The sequence below is a fragment of the Geospiza fortis genome, unplaced genomic scaffold (genome assembly GCF_000277835.1).
Source record: "Geospiza fortis unplaced genomic scaffold, GeoFor_1.0 scaffold163, whole genome shotgun sequence".
Taxonomy (NCBI): Eukaryota; Metazoa; Chordata; class Aves; order Passeriformes; family Thraupidae; genus Geospiza; species Geospiza fortis.
In genome coordinates this window covers 955271-968613 of record NW_005054401.1, presented here as the reverse complement: position 1 = coordinate 968613, position 13343 = coordinate 955271, and the positions used below count along the sequence as shown (strand labels likewise).

The 13343-nt window shown below is 35.2% G+C and overlaps 1 protein-coding gene across 1 annotated transcript in view; it reads right to left on the bottom strand.

The window, feature by feature from the left end:
* The window catches only part of NIPBL (NIPBL cohesin loading factor), a 98560-nt gene that overhangs the window by 14805 nt on the left and 70412 nt on the right, over window positions 1-13343 (bottom strand). The window contains exons 20-31 of the mRNA XM_031061139.1: window positions 12485-12623; window positions 12197-12279; window positions 11036-11168; window positions 9989-10132; window positions 6435-6524; window positions 5972-6186; window positions 5768-5870; window positions 4811-4909; window positions 4573-4719; window positions 2850-2984; window positions 1875-1973; window positions 202-255 (exon numbers count right to left, since the gene is read on the bottom strand). Of these exons, the coding sequence (XP_030916999.1) occupies window positions 202-255; window positions 1875-1973; window positions 2850-2984; window positions 4573-4719; window positions 4811-4909; window positions 5768-5870; window positions 5972-6186; window positions 6435-6524; window positions 9989-10132; window positions 11036-11168; window positions 12197-12279; window positions 12485-12623 (1441 nt within the window). The remainder of the gene's footprint in view (window positions 1-201; window positions 256-1874; window positions 1974-2849; window positions 2985-4572; window positions 4720-4810; window positions 4910-5767; window positions 5871-5971; window positions 6187-6434; window positions 6525-9988; window positions 10133-11035; window positions 11169-12196; window positions 12280-12484; window positions 12624-13343) is intronic.

Sequence of the window (13343 nt, the reverse complement as noted above, 5' to 3'; positions counted from 1 at the left end):
ATCACTTGCAAAGACAGAAACTAATGCCAAAGAAAATTGCACCGAGAAGGATAGAAAAAAAGATCAGATGTTAAAGAGCAGGAATTGAATTTGTCTATTGTAGGACTGCTCTTGGAGTTCCCATTATATGTGTTTTAGAAGCAAAAGAAACACTAACATTCTAACAATGATTGTACTACACATTCAAAATTCATTACTTACATTTTGAAGAAGCTGCTCAAACCAATCATACCCTGTATCTCTACAAGCTGCAACCTGTAAGTATTTTTGAGAATAAACTGGTTAATAAACAAGGCATCTGAGGAAAAATTATTTCAATATAAATATCATCTCAAAAGACCAGCATATATGCATATATTTCTATATGCATTAAGACCAGTGGAGAGCAGAAACTGTCTTCTGTATTTGAAAAATAGCTCCCACCATTCTAGTGACTCTAGAATTTGTATTTCATACAACACAAAGCCTACATGCTTTACTGGAGATTACTGTCCCTAGTGCAAGATAAGCTTCCATTTTGTAGAAAATTTTGCACATATTTATGTACAAATATAATTCTGACACTTTGAAAGTGGACATGCATGTATATCACAGAGCCACAAGAACTCTCGAGTTGGAAGGGATCCACAGGGTTCATCAAGTCCCACCCTGGGCCCTGCACAGGACATCCCAAGAGTCACAGAGCATTGTCCAAATCTTCCTAAACTCTGTCAGGCTGCTCCTGTAACCACTTCCTTGGGGAGCCTGTTCCAGGGCCCAACCACCCTCTGGGTGAAGAACCTTTTCCTTTTACCCAACCTAAACCTCCCCTGACACAACTTCAGGTCATTCCCTTGTGTCTTGTTACTGGGCATCAGAGAAAAGTACACACATATATTTATTTAGGTGTGTATGTATGTATATTTATTTAGGTGTGTATGTATGTATGTATGTATGTATGTATGTATGTATGTATCTATCTATCTATCTATCTATCTATCTATCTATCCATCCATCCATCCATCCATCCATCCATCCATCTATATATGCACACACACACGTGTTTCATATTAACAGAACAAGCCTTCACTGGCATCATATATCAGGAACAGCACACAGGTGGTTCAAATTTGAACTTGCAAGATAACTGAGAATTAAACAGAAGTCAAATTGACTGATTTTTCAGACAGGAAAAATGCAAACTAGACTATAATTATTAAAAATCTGTAAAGTAAAATGAGGTTTAAACCTATAATTTTAAGTAATTAAGTCAGTTTTTAAATTTGAAATTTAGTCCTTTGAATAATTTATATTAAAACACCTCTTCAGCACAGTGGTTTTATACAATGTATTTTCACTACAAATTAGAACATTTGTATTGAATATAGACTTTGCTATTTTGGAGATATGCTATTTAATTTGCTGCTCCTAAATAGTAAGATACAATTATGCAGACACCAGTTTACTCTGAGTAAAAACATGACCCTGTATTTATTAAAACAGCTTATTAACTTTGCCAAATAAAGGTTATCAATTGTTTGAGGAAAATTTTCTTTCAAGAGACAAGTTCTTAGGTAGGCTTAACTATACGCTGCTAGCAATTCCTGTAGAATGTTATGTACAATAGAAATTGGTTGCGTTTTAACTGAACAAGTAATTTACAGAATCTGAATGTAGTGTGGTCACAGTTATTACTGCCAGCAGATTACCAAGCATTTAAGATTTCCTACAGCCTGCTCAATCACATGAATATTTTTGGCATACATTTCATGCCAGGAAATATAAAAAGGGAAACCATCTGACATATTATTGTGTTCAAAAAAACACACAGAATGTTTCCAGGATACTAAAATCAAAATTGAATTTTGCACACAATTCAAATTTGTTTAACATACCACATCAGTGATGTTTAGTATTTTCCTTGTCATCGCTTCTTTGTCATGGTGTGGAGTTGGAGTAAACCAGAGCTTCTGGAATGTCTCATTTACTAATTTCTGAAGGAAAATAAAATATTAGCAGAAATAAATAAACTTACATTATTATGTATTTCTAATACATCCATAGAACAGATGTGCTGATGATCTGTGCCTTTTCATAAGGAATTATGAAAATAAGACTGTAGTAGGAAATGTTACCTGAGACAGACCCAGATCTACTGTTACAGGACTTACACTGATCTCATGCCAAACTTCAGCAAAATGAAACAATGGGAACTGATGTTACAGAAAATAAAGTTACCACCTTCTTGCATTAACTGGTATTCCTCAAAAAGAGAAGCTGTATCCCTAATTATTCAACAATTTTTAAATTATTTTGTCAAATTAAGCAAAATAATCATTGTCAGCTTTATGATTTAACACATTATATTAGGTTTGTGCCCTTCTGCAAATATACACTGCACAAAGGGTAGAGAATGAGCACATAAGCAACATTTCAGGGGGCACAACTGTCTCACTGAACATTAGCACAGATTAATACTTTATAACTTTAATAATTACACATGGTTTATATTAATGTCAAGTAGTTAATTTTTACTTAAACACTATTGATTTGCAGAAATCAAAGTTTTATATGCCAATTTCACTTGTTAGAAAAGAGAAGCACCAGAGAAAATACTTGCAAGAAGAAAAAAAATCTCTGGAAAATATTTAAAATACTTTGATTGTCAGCAAGATGATACAGAAAACAGAGGATAGAAAAGAAAGAGAAGTAAGTCAGAGCGAATTACAGAAAGCTAAAATATCAGCTCTTAAAAATTCATAACTCATAAATATTACAAAGGAGAAATGAAATACTATTTTAATTTTGTCAAAATAGGGAAACACTGAAGTAACAATAATTAAAATTCTGAAGGATATGTTTCATTCTACCTTAATGCCTTCTTCATCGTTGACTCTCCGAATCATTTTCACACACATTTCTGTAATTTTGGGAAAAGTTGGTTGCTCAATGCAAATATCCCTAAGTATTTTTATGACTCTTTTTCTGACACTGATACCAGTATCCTGTGAAGAGAAAATAATTACACTCTTGAAAACAAATCAGAAACATTAATTTATGTTCTATATATGAATTAATATTTGAAGATCACCCAATTTGACTTGGAAAATTTATTTAGAAAAGCCAACTACTGAATTCTGGAATTCATTTACACAAAAGCTCAGCATAATTTGTTTTAAAGGCTCTGGTTGAGTTCCCAGAATGCTGAAACACTTTCTCCATCTATGCCCTCCCATCTAAGAGCTCATGATGTTGCAATCCATTAATTTACTCAAGAACTCACAAGCCAGATATGGTGATGCTTTAGCTACTTTATTGGAACACACTAGACTCCCTATAGATTTGGATAGCACTACTTTAAGCCTTTGGATAAAGCTTATGGATAAGATACATGCAGGCAGTCATTTCCATTTTACTAGGCTTCATCTAAGGAGATAGATGAGGAGCTTTACTTCATTTCACCTTGCTCAGAATCTGTTGAATCTGAATGTCAGGCTCAACTGCTTTCTGTAGTATTGTATGCACATGACCTACTTCTTTCCAAAAGCCTTCACAAACTTGTTGTAACTGTAGCAAATGTGTAGTACTTAACTGAAATCCTGACACGGATACTAGAAGCTAATATTGTCCAACAGATAAATTAACATTGAACACCTAGACAAAAAACCCACTTTTTTTATAAAAAAACTAATCAACCTTTCAAAACACTAAAAATAGCATAGAAAAGCTGACCTCAATGATCCATATTTCAGACTTCAAATATGCAGCAAAATTCCTTATTTCAGTTTGTCCTGGTTAAAGCTAGAGTAGAGTTAATTTCTTCTCAGTATCTGTTACAGTGCTGTGTTTGAGATTCAGAATGAGAATGGTGTTGATAACACACTGATGTTTTGGTTTTGGCAAAGTCAAGGACTTTTTTCCCCTCCTTGTCTCATGTTCTGCCAATGAGGAGGTAGGCAGAAGAAACTGGGAGGGAGCATACCAGGACAGGTGACCTGAACTGGCAAAATGGATACTCCACATTACAGAATGTCATGCCTGGTATATAAACTAGGGGGAGTTATTAGAAAGCACAGCCAATCTAGGTTTGGGAACAGGACTCTCGCATCGGTCAGCAGACAGTGAACAACTCCTTTGTGCATCAATGATTTGTTTCCTTTTTATTATCATTATTTATAATTTTTATTGTATTTTACTTTGTTTTCAATTATTAAATAGTCTTATCTCAACATGTAAATTTTAGTGCAATCCCCTGGCTCATTCCACCAGGGTGGGGGTAAGAGATGTGGGAGTTGAGTGAGGAGCTGCATGATGTGTGCTAAACTTCTACTTGGGCTTAAGCCATAACACAGTTAATTTGAGCACTAATAATGGAATTGAAAGGAATATAGCCCTTGTCCTGATGCTGTATGACTTTCTGTAGAAGTTCACTTTTCAACATAATAAAGGCTCCCTAGAAGCAAGTGGTGCATTTTACAAGGTTGTCCTTAAAAGCATCACCATTCAAACAATTCCAATTTATTAAACAGGCTCAGTTAAAAGCAAATTTTCCAATGCCACTTATTTTACCATAAATACCACAAGTCACCGTACCAGTATTCTTTCAATCAGCATGTCATAATACTGCTCAGCAAGCTGAGGACGACAGAGCACAAATCGGCCAAGCAGCTCCACAGCTGCTTCTCGTACACTAGTGGAGTTATCCATTAGCCGCCCATGAACTCCTCGTTGCATATCCAGCTAAAAAGAACAGATGAAACAAAGATTCAGAATAAGAAATAAAGATTTATTTTAAGGGTGATATGTGCATGGTAGATATTTTCTTTTTTACCCTGGCTAGAATGCTGGGGTCTACAGCAACAACCTCAGACAAACACTTCATGGCTTTTGTTCGAACAGCAATTGCATTTTCACCAAGTACACGCAGAATCTAAAACAGAACAAAACCAAAGATTCAATTGTTTTGGAAAGGTACCAAATAATAATAAAGAGAAAAAATGCAGCACAATAACATACAAACAATACTACTAAAATAGTAGTAACTAAAAGCTGAGTTTATCTTCTCAGAGAATAAAAAGGTGCATGTAGGTGATGTTTCACGGCACTGAAAACTGAACATGGGTGTTTGCCATGATTTTCTACTTCTCTAAAATTGGTTATAAGGTTCTTAAATTTAAATTCTACTTTTGTCATTCAGCTGTGGCTTTCGCCATGGTTCTTTTAACAGCAAAGTTGGACAAGGGCACTCTAAGAATGGCTCTGTATGGACATCAATTTAAGTAGTGCAACCTAAACTAGTACTGAAATTCAAACATTTCACTGTGCCAGTGTTAGTGCCCTTCTCCTAGAAAAAGCAAGAAACTACACTGGTCAAACAGCAGGTTCCAAAGTGGCAGCAACAACTGGCAATCCGGCTTTTACTTTCAAATCAAATTAAGCTCAATTTCATGAGTTAATCTTACCAAAGGAATAAGCATCTTACAGAAGCTGTGAAAATTATTTCAACACTTTCTAATGATCCTCTTACTGTGTGCATACAGTGATTTTGCCATATCCATACATGAATAAATAAAATAATGCGTGCACATTATAACATACAAAACACATGCAAGAAAATGAAACCTAATCACTTTTGCCATCAACACAGAATATGAAAGCATATGGTGTTATCATGCCCTGTAAATACCTCTGCTTAACAAGGGACAGATAATAACATATGGCTGTGAAAGTGTTTGGAATCAGAATCCAACTGTGTCTCACTATACTAAGACTTCCAGTCACAGTTTACCTGTGTCAAATAAATATCGAAGCTCTGGGCAAACGGCCTCATAGAGGCCAAGTAGCGAACAATCAAACATGCATCTTCATAGTCCACAGTATCAGAATTCATCCTGAAATAAATTCCATGTGTTAATCAGGATATGTTCTCAAAAAAATTATTTAAAGCATCAAATGCATGGCTAATAAAGAAGAAAGTGGTACAGAAGCATACTTTAATGTGCTGAACTGAGATGGAGTAGTTTTAATGATGCTGCGAAGAAACTTTTTGCGACTTTCTGCTCTATGCATGATTTGTCCTGTGGTCTCAACATCTTTTGCATGATGAGTTCCTTCAGATGAATCCTCATCCTTCTGAGATTTAATTGCTTTTTCTGTCTCCATAGTTGTATCACGGAACCACTGAGCTACATAAAACTTCCGAGAAAACTGGAGAAATAGAGCAGGATGAACAGAAAACAAAACCAACGGATACAGAAAAAAGAAAATTAACAGATTTATAATGAAATTTAGGGAATCTAATGCATCAACATTATTTTGGAAAACACAATTAACAGTATATGTTAGGGTGACAATTTAACTGAACCACTAATAAATATAATAAAAAATAATTATCTTCAGTACATGTTACTGAAATTATTTATATACATTCCAGATGAAAGAAAGTTGAAATTTACCACTAATGATGCATCAATTTCTGTGTTCTCATCCAGATAATCTAGTAAAGCCTTTTGCAGTTGTTGAATTTCATCATCTCCTCCTGAAACCTGTTAGAAGTAGAAAGTTATAAACAAGAATATTGCACAATCATAATTACTATCTGAAAATCTACATGTCTGCATATAAAATACACTGAAGTCAGTGTTAGCATAATTGTACAGCATTACTAATTTTTTAACCAATTAGTTACAAAGTAGAAAAACATTAAGATCAGAATGAGACTGGTTTTAAAACAGACTGATTGATTTGATTAGTTTTCTTTCTGTGATCTTGCATGAGGACCCTCTGTCACAGAAAAATAAAAAAGGGCGAAACCCAGAAAACATCTTTATTTCCTCAATATTACACTGAAACACTCCGATCCTAGCAATTTCTGATGTTACAGCAGAAAAAGGTATTATTATTTTACTCCAAAATCAATGAGTTCAAGAGTTGAAAGCATGCCTACAAGACATATAATACTGATTAGGTTTATATATACATACATATATATATTAAAAAACCACCTTGATGTGCAAATTGTGAGTAGAAATTCTGGCCTTTGACAAACCTGAAATTCTGTAGATAACTGGCTTAATATAAGGGGTGCTTGATGCGTAACTGCCTGACTACTATCAAACAAATAAAAATCCCAGAAAAAACAAAGAGAAACTGTGACTCCTTTAAAAAATAATATTCAATAATCAAAATGAAAGTAGAATAATAATTTTTGGTTTTAAATTCTCCAGCCAGAAAAAAACTTTCTTCGTCAGCTATGAAACTTCTAACTAAAAACCATCTTTGATTCTGTACTAACAGCATCGACTGAAAATCTTGACATGTATGCAGCATGTAACATAGCTTGCAATCATCAGCAAGCAGAGAAAAGTATCATTAACAAGTCCAAAACATCTGTGTATCAAGAGATAAACTGATGAAAAGCATGCACAAGTGTTCAAATAAACTGGACAATCTATTTGTAAAAAAAAATACTGATTGAAAATGTCAAAAGAGAACAGATTTTCATCTAAAACTTATTCTAGCAATCATGGGTCCAAACCACAGCAGGGAGCACTACATGCATTTATCAATCATTGATTAATATTGTGGTAATGATATCAGAATGCAGAAGAAAATATCCAACAGAAGTATTCAATTTAGCAGGGAAGAAAAATCTGTAGAGTTGCGAGTTAAATTATAAGCTAATTATTCAGAAATTAAGTTTCTGACAACAACAGCAAATGGATTTTCTTATTTTCTTGCCATTTGACCAGGAAAGTGAAGGTCAGCTGTATTGCACACACTGTTCTCTTACAAATTTATGACAGTCTACTCTGATTGACAGTACTGTACAGAACACTTTCCACAATCATGGATGGTGCTGTCTATCATTACTAATGTTAAGTTTCCAAAGAAACTGAAAAAAAAAATCTTTCAACTCTTAATTGCTCACAGAAATTTTATTTTCTGCAGATGCCACTGCCTAGCAGCTTCCTGATCCTGTAAAAACCCAAAACCAAACAGAAAAATTCAGGTCACTGCTCAGGTATGTATCTTTCTAGAATATTTTTCAATACTACTACAACTTCTGAGGATAGAAAAGTGAAAAGGATTCTTCTGAAATACTTTCTCACAAAGTATAATGTAAAATTGTCAGAATCACTGTCAACAGAGGAGAATTATAATCCCTTATCATACTAAAGTATAAATTATATTATGCCATGGACATAAAGATTTTACACTGTGTATTGCAGAATATTACAACAGAAAGAAATTATGGGAGGAATCAGCCTCATAAAGGAGGAGATGACTCTTTAACTGAATGCCTGAAGAGTATAGAAGTTTTTCTTCAATATAAATTTAATGGTCATTATAAAGTATACGTAATAGATCTGTAGTCTTTTCAGGGAAGTGAAATGGAAATCCTGACAACAGTTAGTTCAGAAAGAAATGTATATTGTCCAAAAGAAAAGTCCTCGTTTGTAAAAGAGCACATGGGACATGAGATTTTCTCATATTATGTATTGTATAGAGCCCAAATGTACACCCTGCTTTAGCAGATGTTGCCACTCCTGCAGATTTTGAGCAGCATTAGCAGAAATCCAGATACAGGCTCTTTAATGAAAGACTTTGCATGGTTTGGTTTTGGCAGTGGGGGAGCTACAGGGGTGGCTTCTGTGAGAAGCTGCCAGAAGCTTCTTCCATGTCCAGAAGAGCCAGTCCCTGGTGGCTTGAAAGATGGAGGTGCTGCTGGCCAAGGCTGGGCTAATTAGAGATGGTGGTAATGTCAACATATTTTAGAAGAAAGAACAAAAAAGTTATTGTTCAGATGTCATTGTGACCAGAGCAGAGTGGGGTGAGAACATGTGAGAGGAACAGTCCTGCAGGCACAAGGGTCAGTGAAGAAGGAGGGGAAGGAAATGCTCCAGGCACTGGAACTGAGATTCCACCTACAGCCCCTGGAGGAGCCACAGCAGAGTAGGTGGGTTCCTGAGGGGAGCCTGTGAGCGTGAGGGAGCCGTGTGGAAGAGGGCCCTGCTCCCAGGCTGGAGCAGCCTGTCCCTGAAGGACTGCACCCCACTGAAGAGTGACCCAGTGTTTGAGCAGGGCTGCTGCCCATGGGATGGACTCACACCGCAGTAATTTGCAGGGAGCTGCTGTCCAGGAGATGGACTCACGATGGAGAAGTTAATGGAGAACTGAATCCCACAGGAGGGACCTCACAGTGCAGCAAGAGAAGCCCCAGGTGATGAACTGACCACAACTCCCATTCCCTCTCTCCTTGCCCTGCTGGGGGTAGGAGGTAGATGGAAGGAGGGAATAGGGTGGGAAACGTGTTTCTAAGAGTTTCACTTCTCACTATCCTGATCTGATTTTGCTAATAATAAATTCACTTCATATCTCTAAGCTGAGCCTGTTTTGGCTCTGCTGGTATTTGGCGAGTGATCTGTCCTGGTCCTTATCCCAACCCACGGACCCTTCCTTACATTTTCTCTCCTCTGTGCAGCTGCTGAAGAGAGAGGAGTCAGTGAGCAGCCTGGGTGAGGGCCTGGCATCTGGCCAGCATCAACCCACTACAGACACAATTTCAAGTTCAGGAAAAAACACCAAAATACCCCCAAAACCTCAAATTATACCACATAAAAACTAGCCCTGCAAGACTTATTAAGTCTCTAAAGTATGTATTTGAGTGCCAGAAGCTCAGGTTCCTCTTTGCAATAGCAAATGCAGGTTCATATGTATTTTAAGGCCCCTTAAGATAGAATCCAACTGTTACTCCACTATTTCCTCAGTATTGTCACAAGAAAACGAACCACTATAATTAATAAATTCATAGGAACACTACAGAAATGGTGCAATCAAGACATGGGTTAACAAATGTGATACTTATAAATTGTGTATATTTGATTCAGAAACTTAAACAGTGAATTAAGACTGATTCTCCATAATGTCAATTTTTCAAGTATATTTAAAAATGTCAAGGATTTAAATGGATAGCTCTCCATCCAGCTGTCGTGGATGTCTCACACACCTGTTTGAGGATTCTGGCTAAAGATCCTTGATCCATTTTGCTAGTGACTGCATCTTTCCTCAGTCTTGCTGCTACAGTTCCAAGATAGTCAAGAGATGCAACTCTTAATGCCATTTCTGTGGATTTGTTACTGAACTGGTGAACCTAAGAAAAGCAGAATAGACATTTAAAAATAAATATTTATTTACGCCACAGAGATTCTTCTCACAAAAGATTGCTTTACCTTATTAAAATTTCCACCTAACTTCCATATTGCATAAAATTATATAATTTACTATTACATCACATATACATTACTTACTTTATATAAATATTTCTTGGGGGTCTCTCTCGCTCTACAAATATGTCTGTCAGAGATTTTTTTAATGCATATTTTCATTACACAAACTGGACAACTAGCACAGTGTATCTCCAACATCAGAGATTTTAAGCACCATAATGCTATCTCCTCATTATTCACACAAACATAAAGCTACATTTTACCAAGAACAAGACCATAATATACTTTTTCAAGAAGCAGCTCAAATTACTGTATTAATTACATTACAATACTGAAGAGCAACACTCAAAAAACACACTAGCAAACATTCCCATTCTGTAAAATGTCATAAACATTTGTTGTAGTCGTAAAAAATCAAATACTGAGTTGTTTTCTGCTTCTGTGCTAAGGGAATAGCCCAGAGGAGATACTTAATACATATAATTACAGCTATTAGGCTGACTTTACTACAGATAAATATATGCACTTATAAGATGCTATGAAATGACACTTTTTAATGTTGAAAATGTAATCAAATAGTGAAACTAGACTTCCAAGAGAAAATATACATACTATTTTTAACAAGTTCTATATGACTGATCCTCTAAACAAAATTCTATTATTTTTGTATTGCATAGTAATGTTACGCGCAAGGAAATCCTTACATGCTGCATGTGTGTCAACAATCAGAAAACATTCCTACAGTAGTAGTGTTTATTTAGCAGAAATAAACAAGTCTTCATTGTAATAAGAAATGAATTAATATTATTAAAAACAAGGTCCCTTACCAATAGCCTTCCTAGTAAACTAAGTAGCAACTCTGCAGCTGGCCATTCTGGTTTATTGACTGTAGAAAGAAGATCTTGAATAAAGTTCTCAAACAGTGGCCTGTAATCTTCCTCCCCTTGTTTACTGCCACACCTGTTAATATGAAAATGCTTTTTGTAAGCAAATTTAACAGCCATATAAAGTTTTTTATTCTGATATAAACAGAAATAATTCTATGTTTAATCAGAAAAACCAGATTCATGCAATTCCAAGAAAACAAATCTGAAATACCAGCAGAAAATTTGTTTTATTCGTTTGTAGAGAAATAGCTTAAACAGTTATCCCTCCAAGTTGCACTGGAAAAAAACCATCTAATCCCTGACAGCAGAATTTTGTTGCTAAGATTTTTATTTTTAGCTTTATTAAGTCTGTATTGACTTGGATAGACAAAGTAGGTAGAGTAGAATATTTAAGAGTTGGTATGTTTATATTCTTTAAGTTTGGTTTTGTTTATCTGATAGTGATAGCACATCTCAGTATTAAGCTTCACAAAGGTTACAATCAGAATGCTAAAAGAACACCAGCCAAACCACCAACAAATCAAACCAACAACAAAAAGCCACCAAAAGTTAACATACCTGATACTTTTTGACTTTTATATATCATCCCTAAGTTTAACATCAGAAGCATGCAATTGCTAGATGGCTTATTAAATAGCTTTTCAGCTTTAGGTGAAAAATGTAATTAATTCAATACAAACCTAAAGACTTGTTCTTTGAAATCCTATAGTTAATTCAGGTACATTTTTTATACCTTTTTGAGCTATTGACATTCTTAACTTTAGCTCAGCGAAAGCAATTTTTGGCTTTTTATATCTGATGACCAAATCAGCATGATTTCACCTCTTAAATATTTGCTCAGCCTTCTCTTCCAAGCTTCAGGTATGTTAGACACCCATAATAAAGGAATCCTACATGAACTGTGAGACAGATTCTTAAATGTATGAAGAACACTGCAGAATTTCTCTTCTATAAACATTTTTGTCTAGGCAAGAGGCTCTCTTAGGCATTTATAAAGTATATTATTATAAATAACTTTATGAATAGGTATTTATCACTGTTCGGTGGTCAGGTTTCAAAGTATTCATTTGGAGCTGGGTTTATCAATATTACAGTACTTACTTCTTAAGAAAAATAGAAAGGAAATTTTGTGCTGTCCTCATGGCTGTTTCATATGAGTTCGTAATAAGCACATCTTGATCCACCTAAAAATAACAAGACACATTTGTCTATTATCTCAGCACAGATCTATGATTTCCAGATCAGCATTTCTTATACATCAGAAAATTACAGCAGACCTAAAATTACAATGCTTGATTACTACAACACTGTAGTAATGTAGTATACCTACAAACACACATAAGTAATTTCTGCACACACACATAAAAAAAGGCTTTAAAAATATCTTACTTTCTTGTTTGATTCCTCCTCTGAATTGGAATCCTTTTCTGCTGATGGTAAGTGCACCACACACTGAATAAGTTGCAGAACTAGTGCTGTTACCATCTGAATGTACATAGGTTCTCCATCAGTGTCACTGCTGTTTAACCTGTTAATCACAAAAGACAGTTTTAACACTAAAAGGACAAAAAGGACAAAATACAAGAAAAATTTTTGCTCCTAAGTGGTATCTTTCAAAAATTATTTGAAAGATAGATATTTCACAGCTAGAAATCCCCATTCTAGACATTAATCTATTAATTTGCTTCTTTTTATGCAGCGTAACATTTGACCTAACAAAACCAGTAAGTATTGTTCTTGCACAGAAGAGGTGAACTGAAACATCACACGGTTCACTGTCTGAAACAGCTACAGGAATATTTAATAAAAAAACACCTACCTGCTAAAATACTTAATAATAAGCTCATTATGTATAACATCATGTTTGCTCCAACACAACACAACAAAACACACCAAACTGTTGCTGTAAAAATTTTTCTGTAGTATTTAATGTATGTGAAATGTAAAAGACTTTCAGAAAAGAGAAAATAATGACCATGACCTAGACTGACTTTTACAAGGGCTACATCTACAATAATCTGCAGCAGCATTGCATACTACAAACTTCAGCAGGCAACTATCTGAAGTTGGTAAGAAGACCATGTTTCTCCCTGATGTAACCTCAGAAATAGTATGAGTTTACTGCCCATATACACACCAACACCACCCTATTGCTACACTTAACAACATCAAAAGATGGTAAACCCTGACATATGAGATGATATGGATATGAAACTGATTCCCTTTGTGAAAAGAGTGCTCTGAGTGT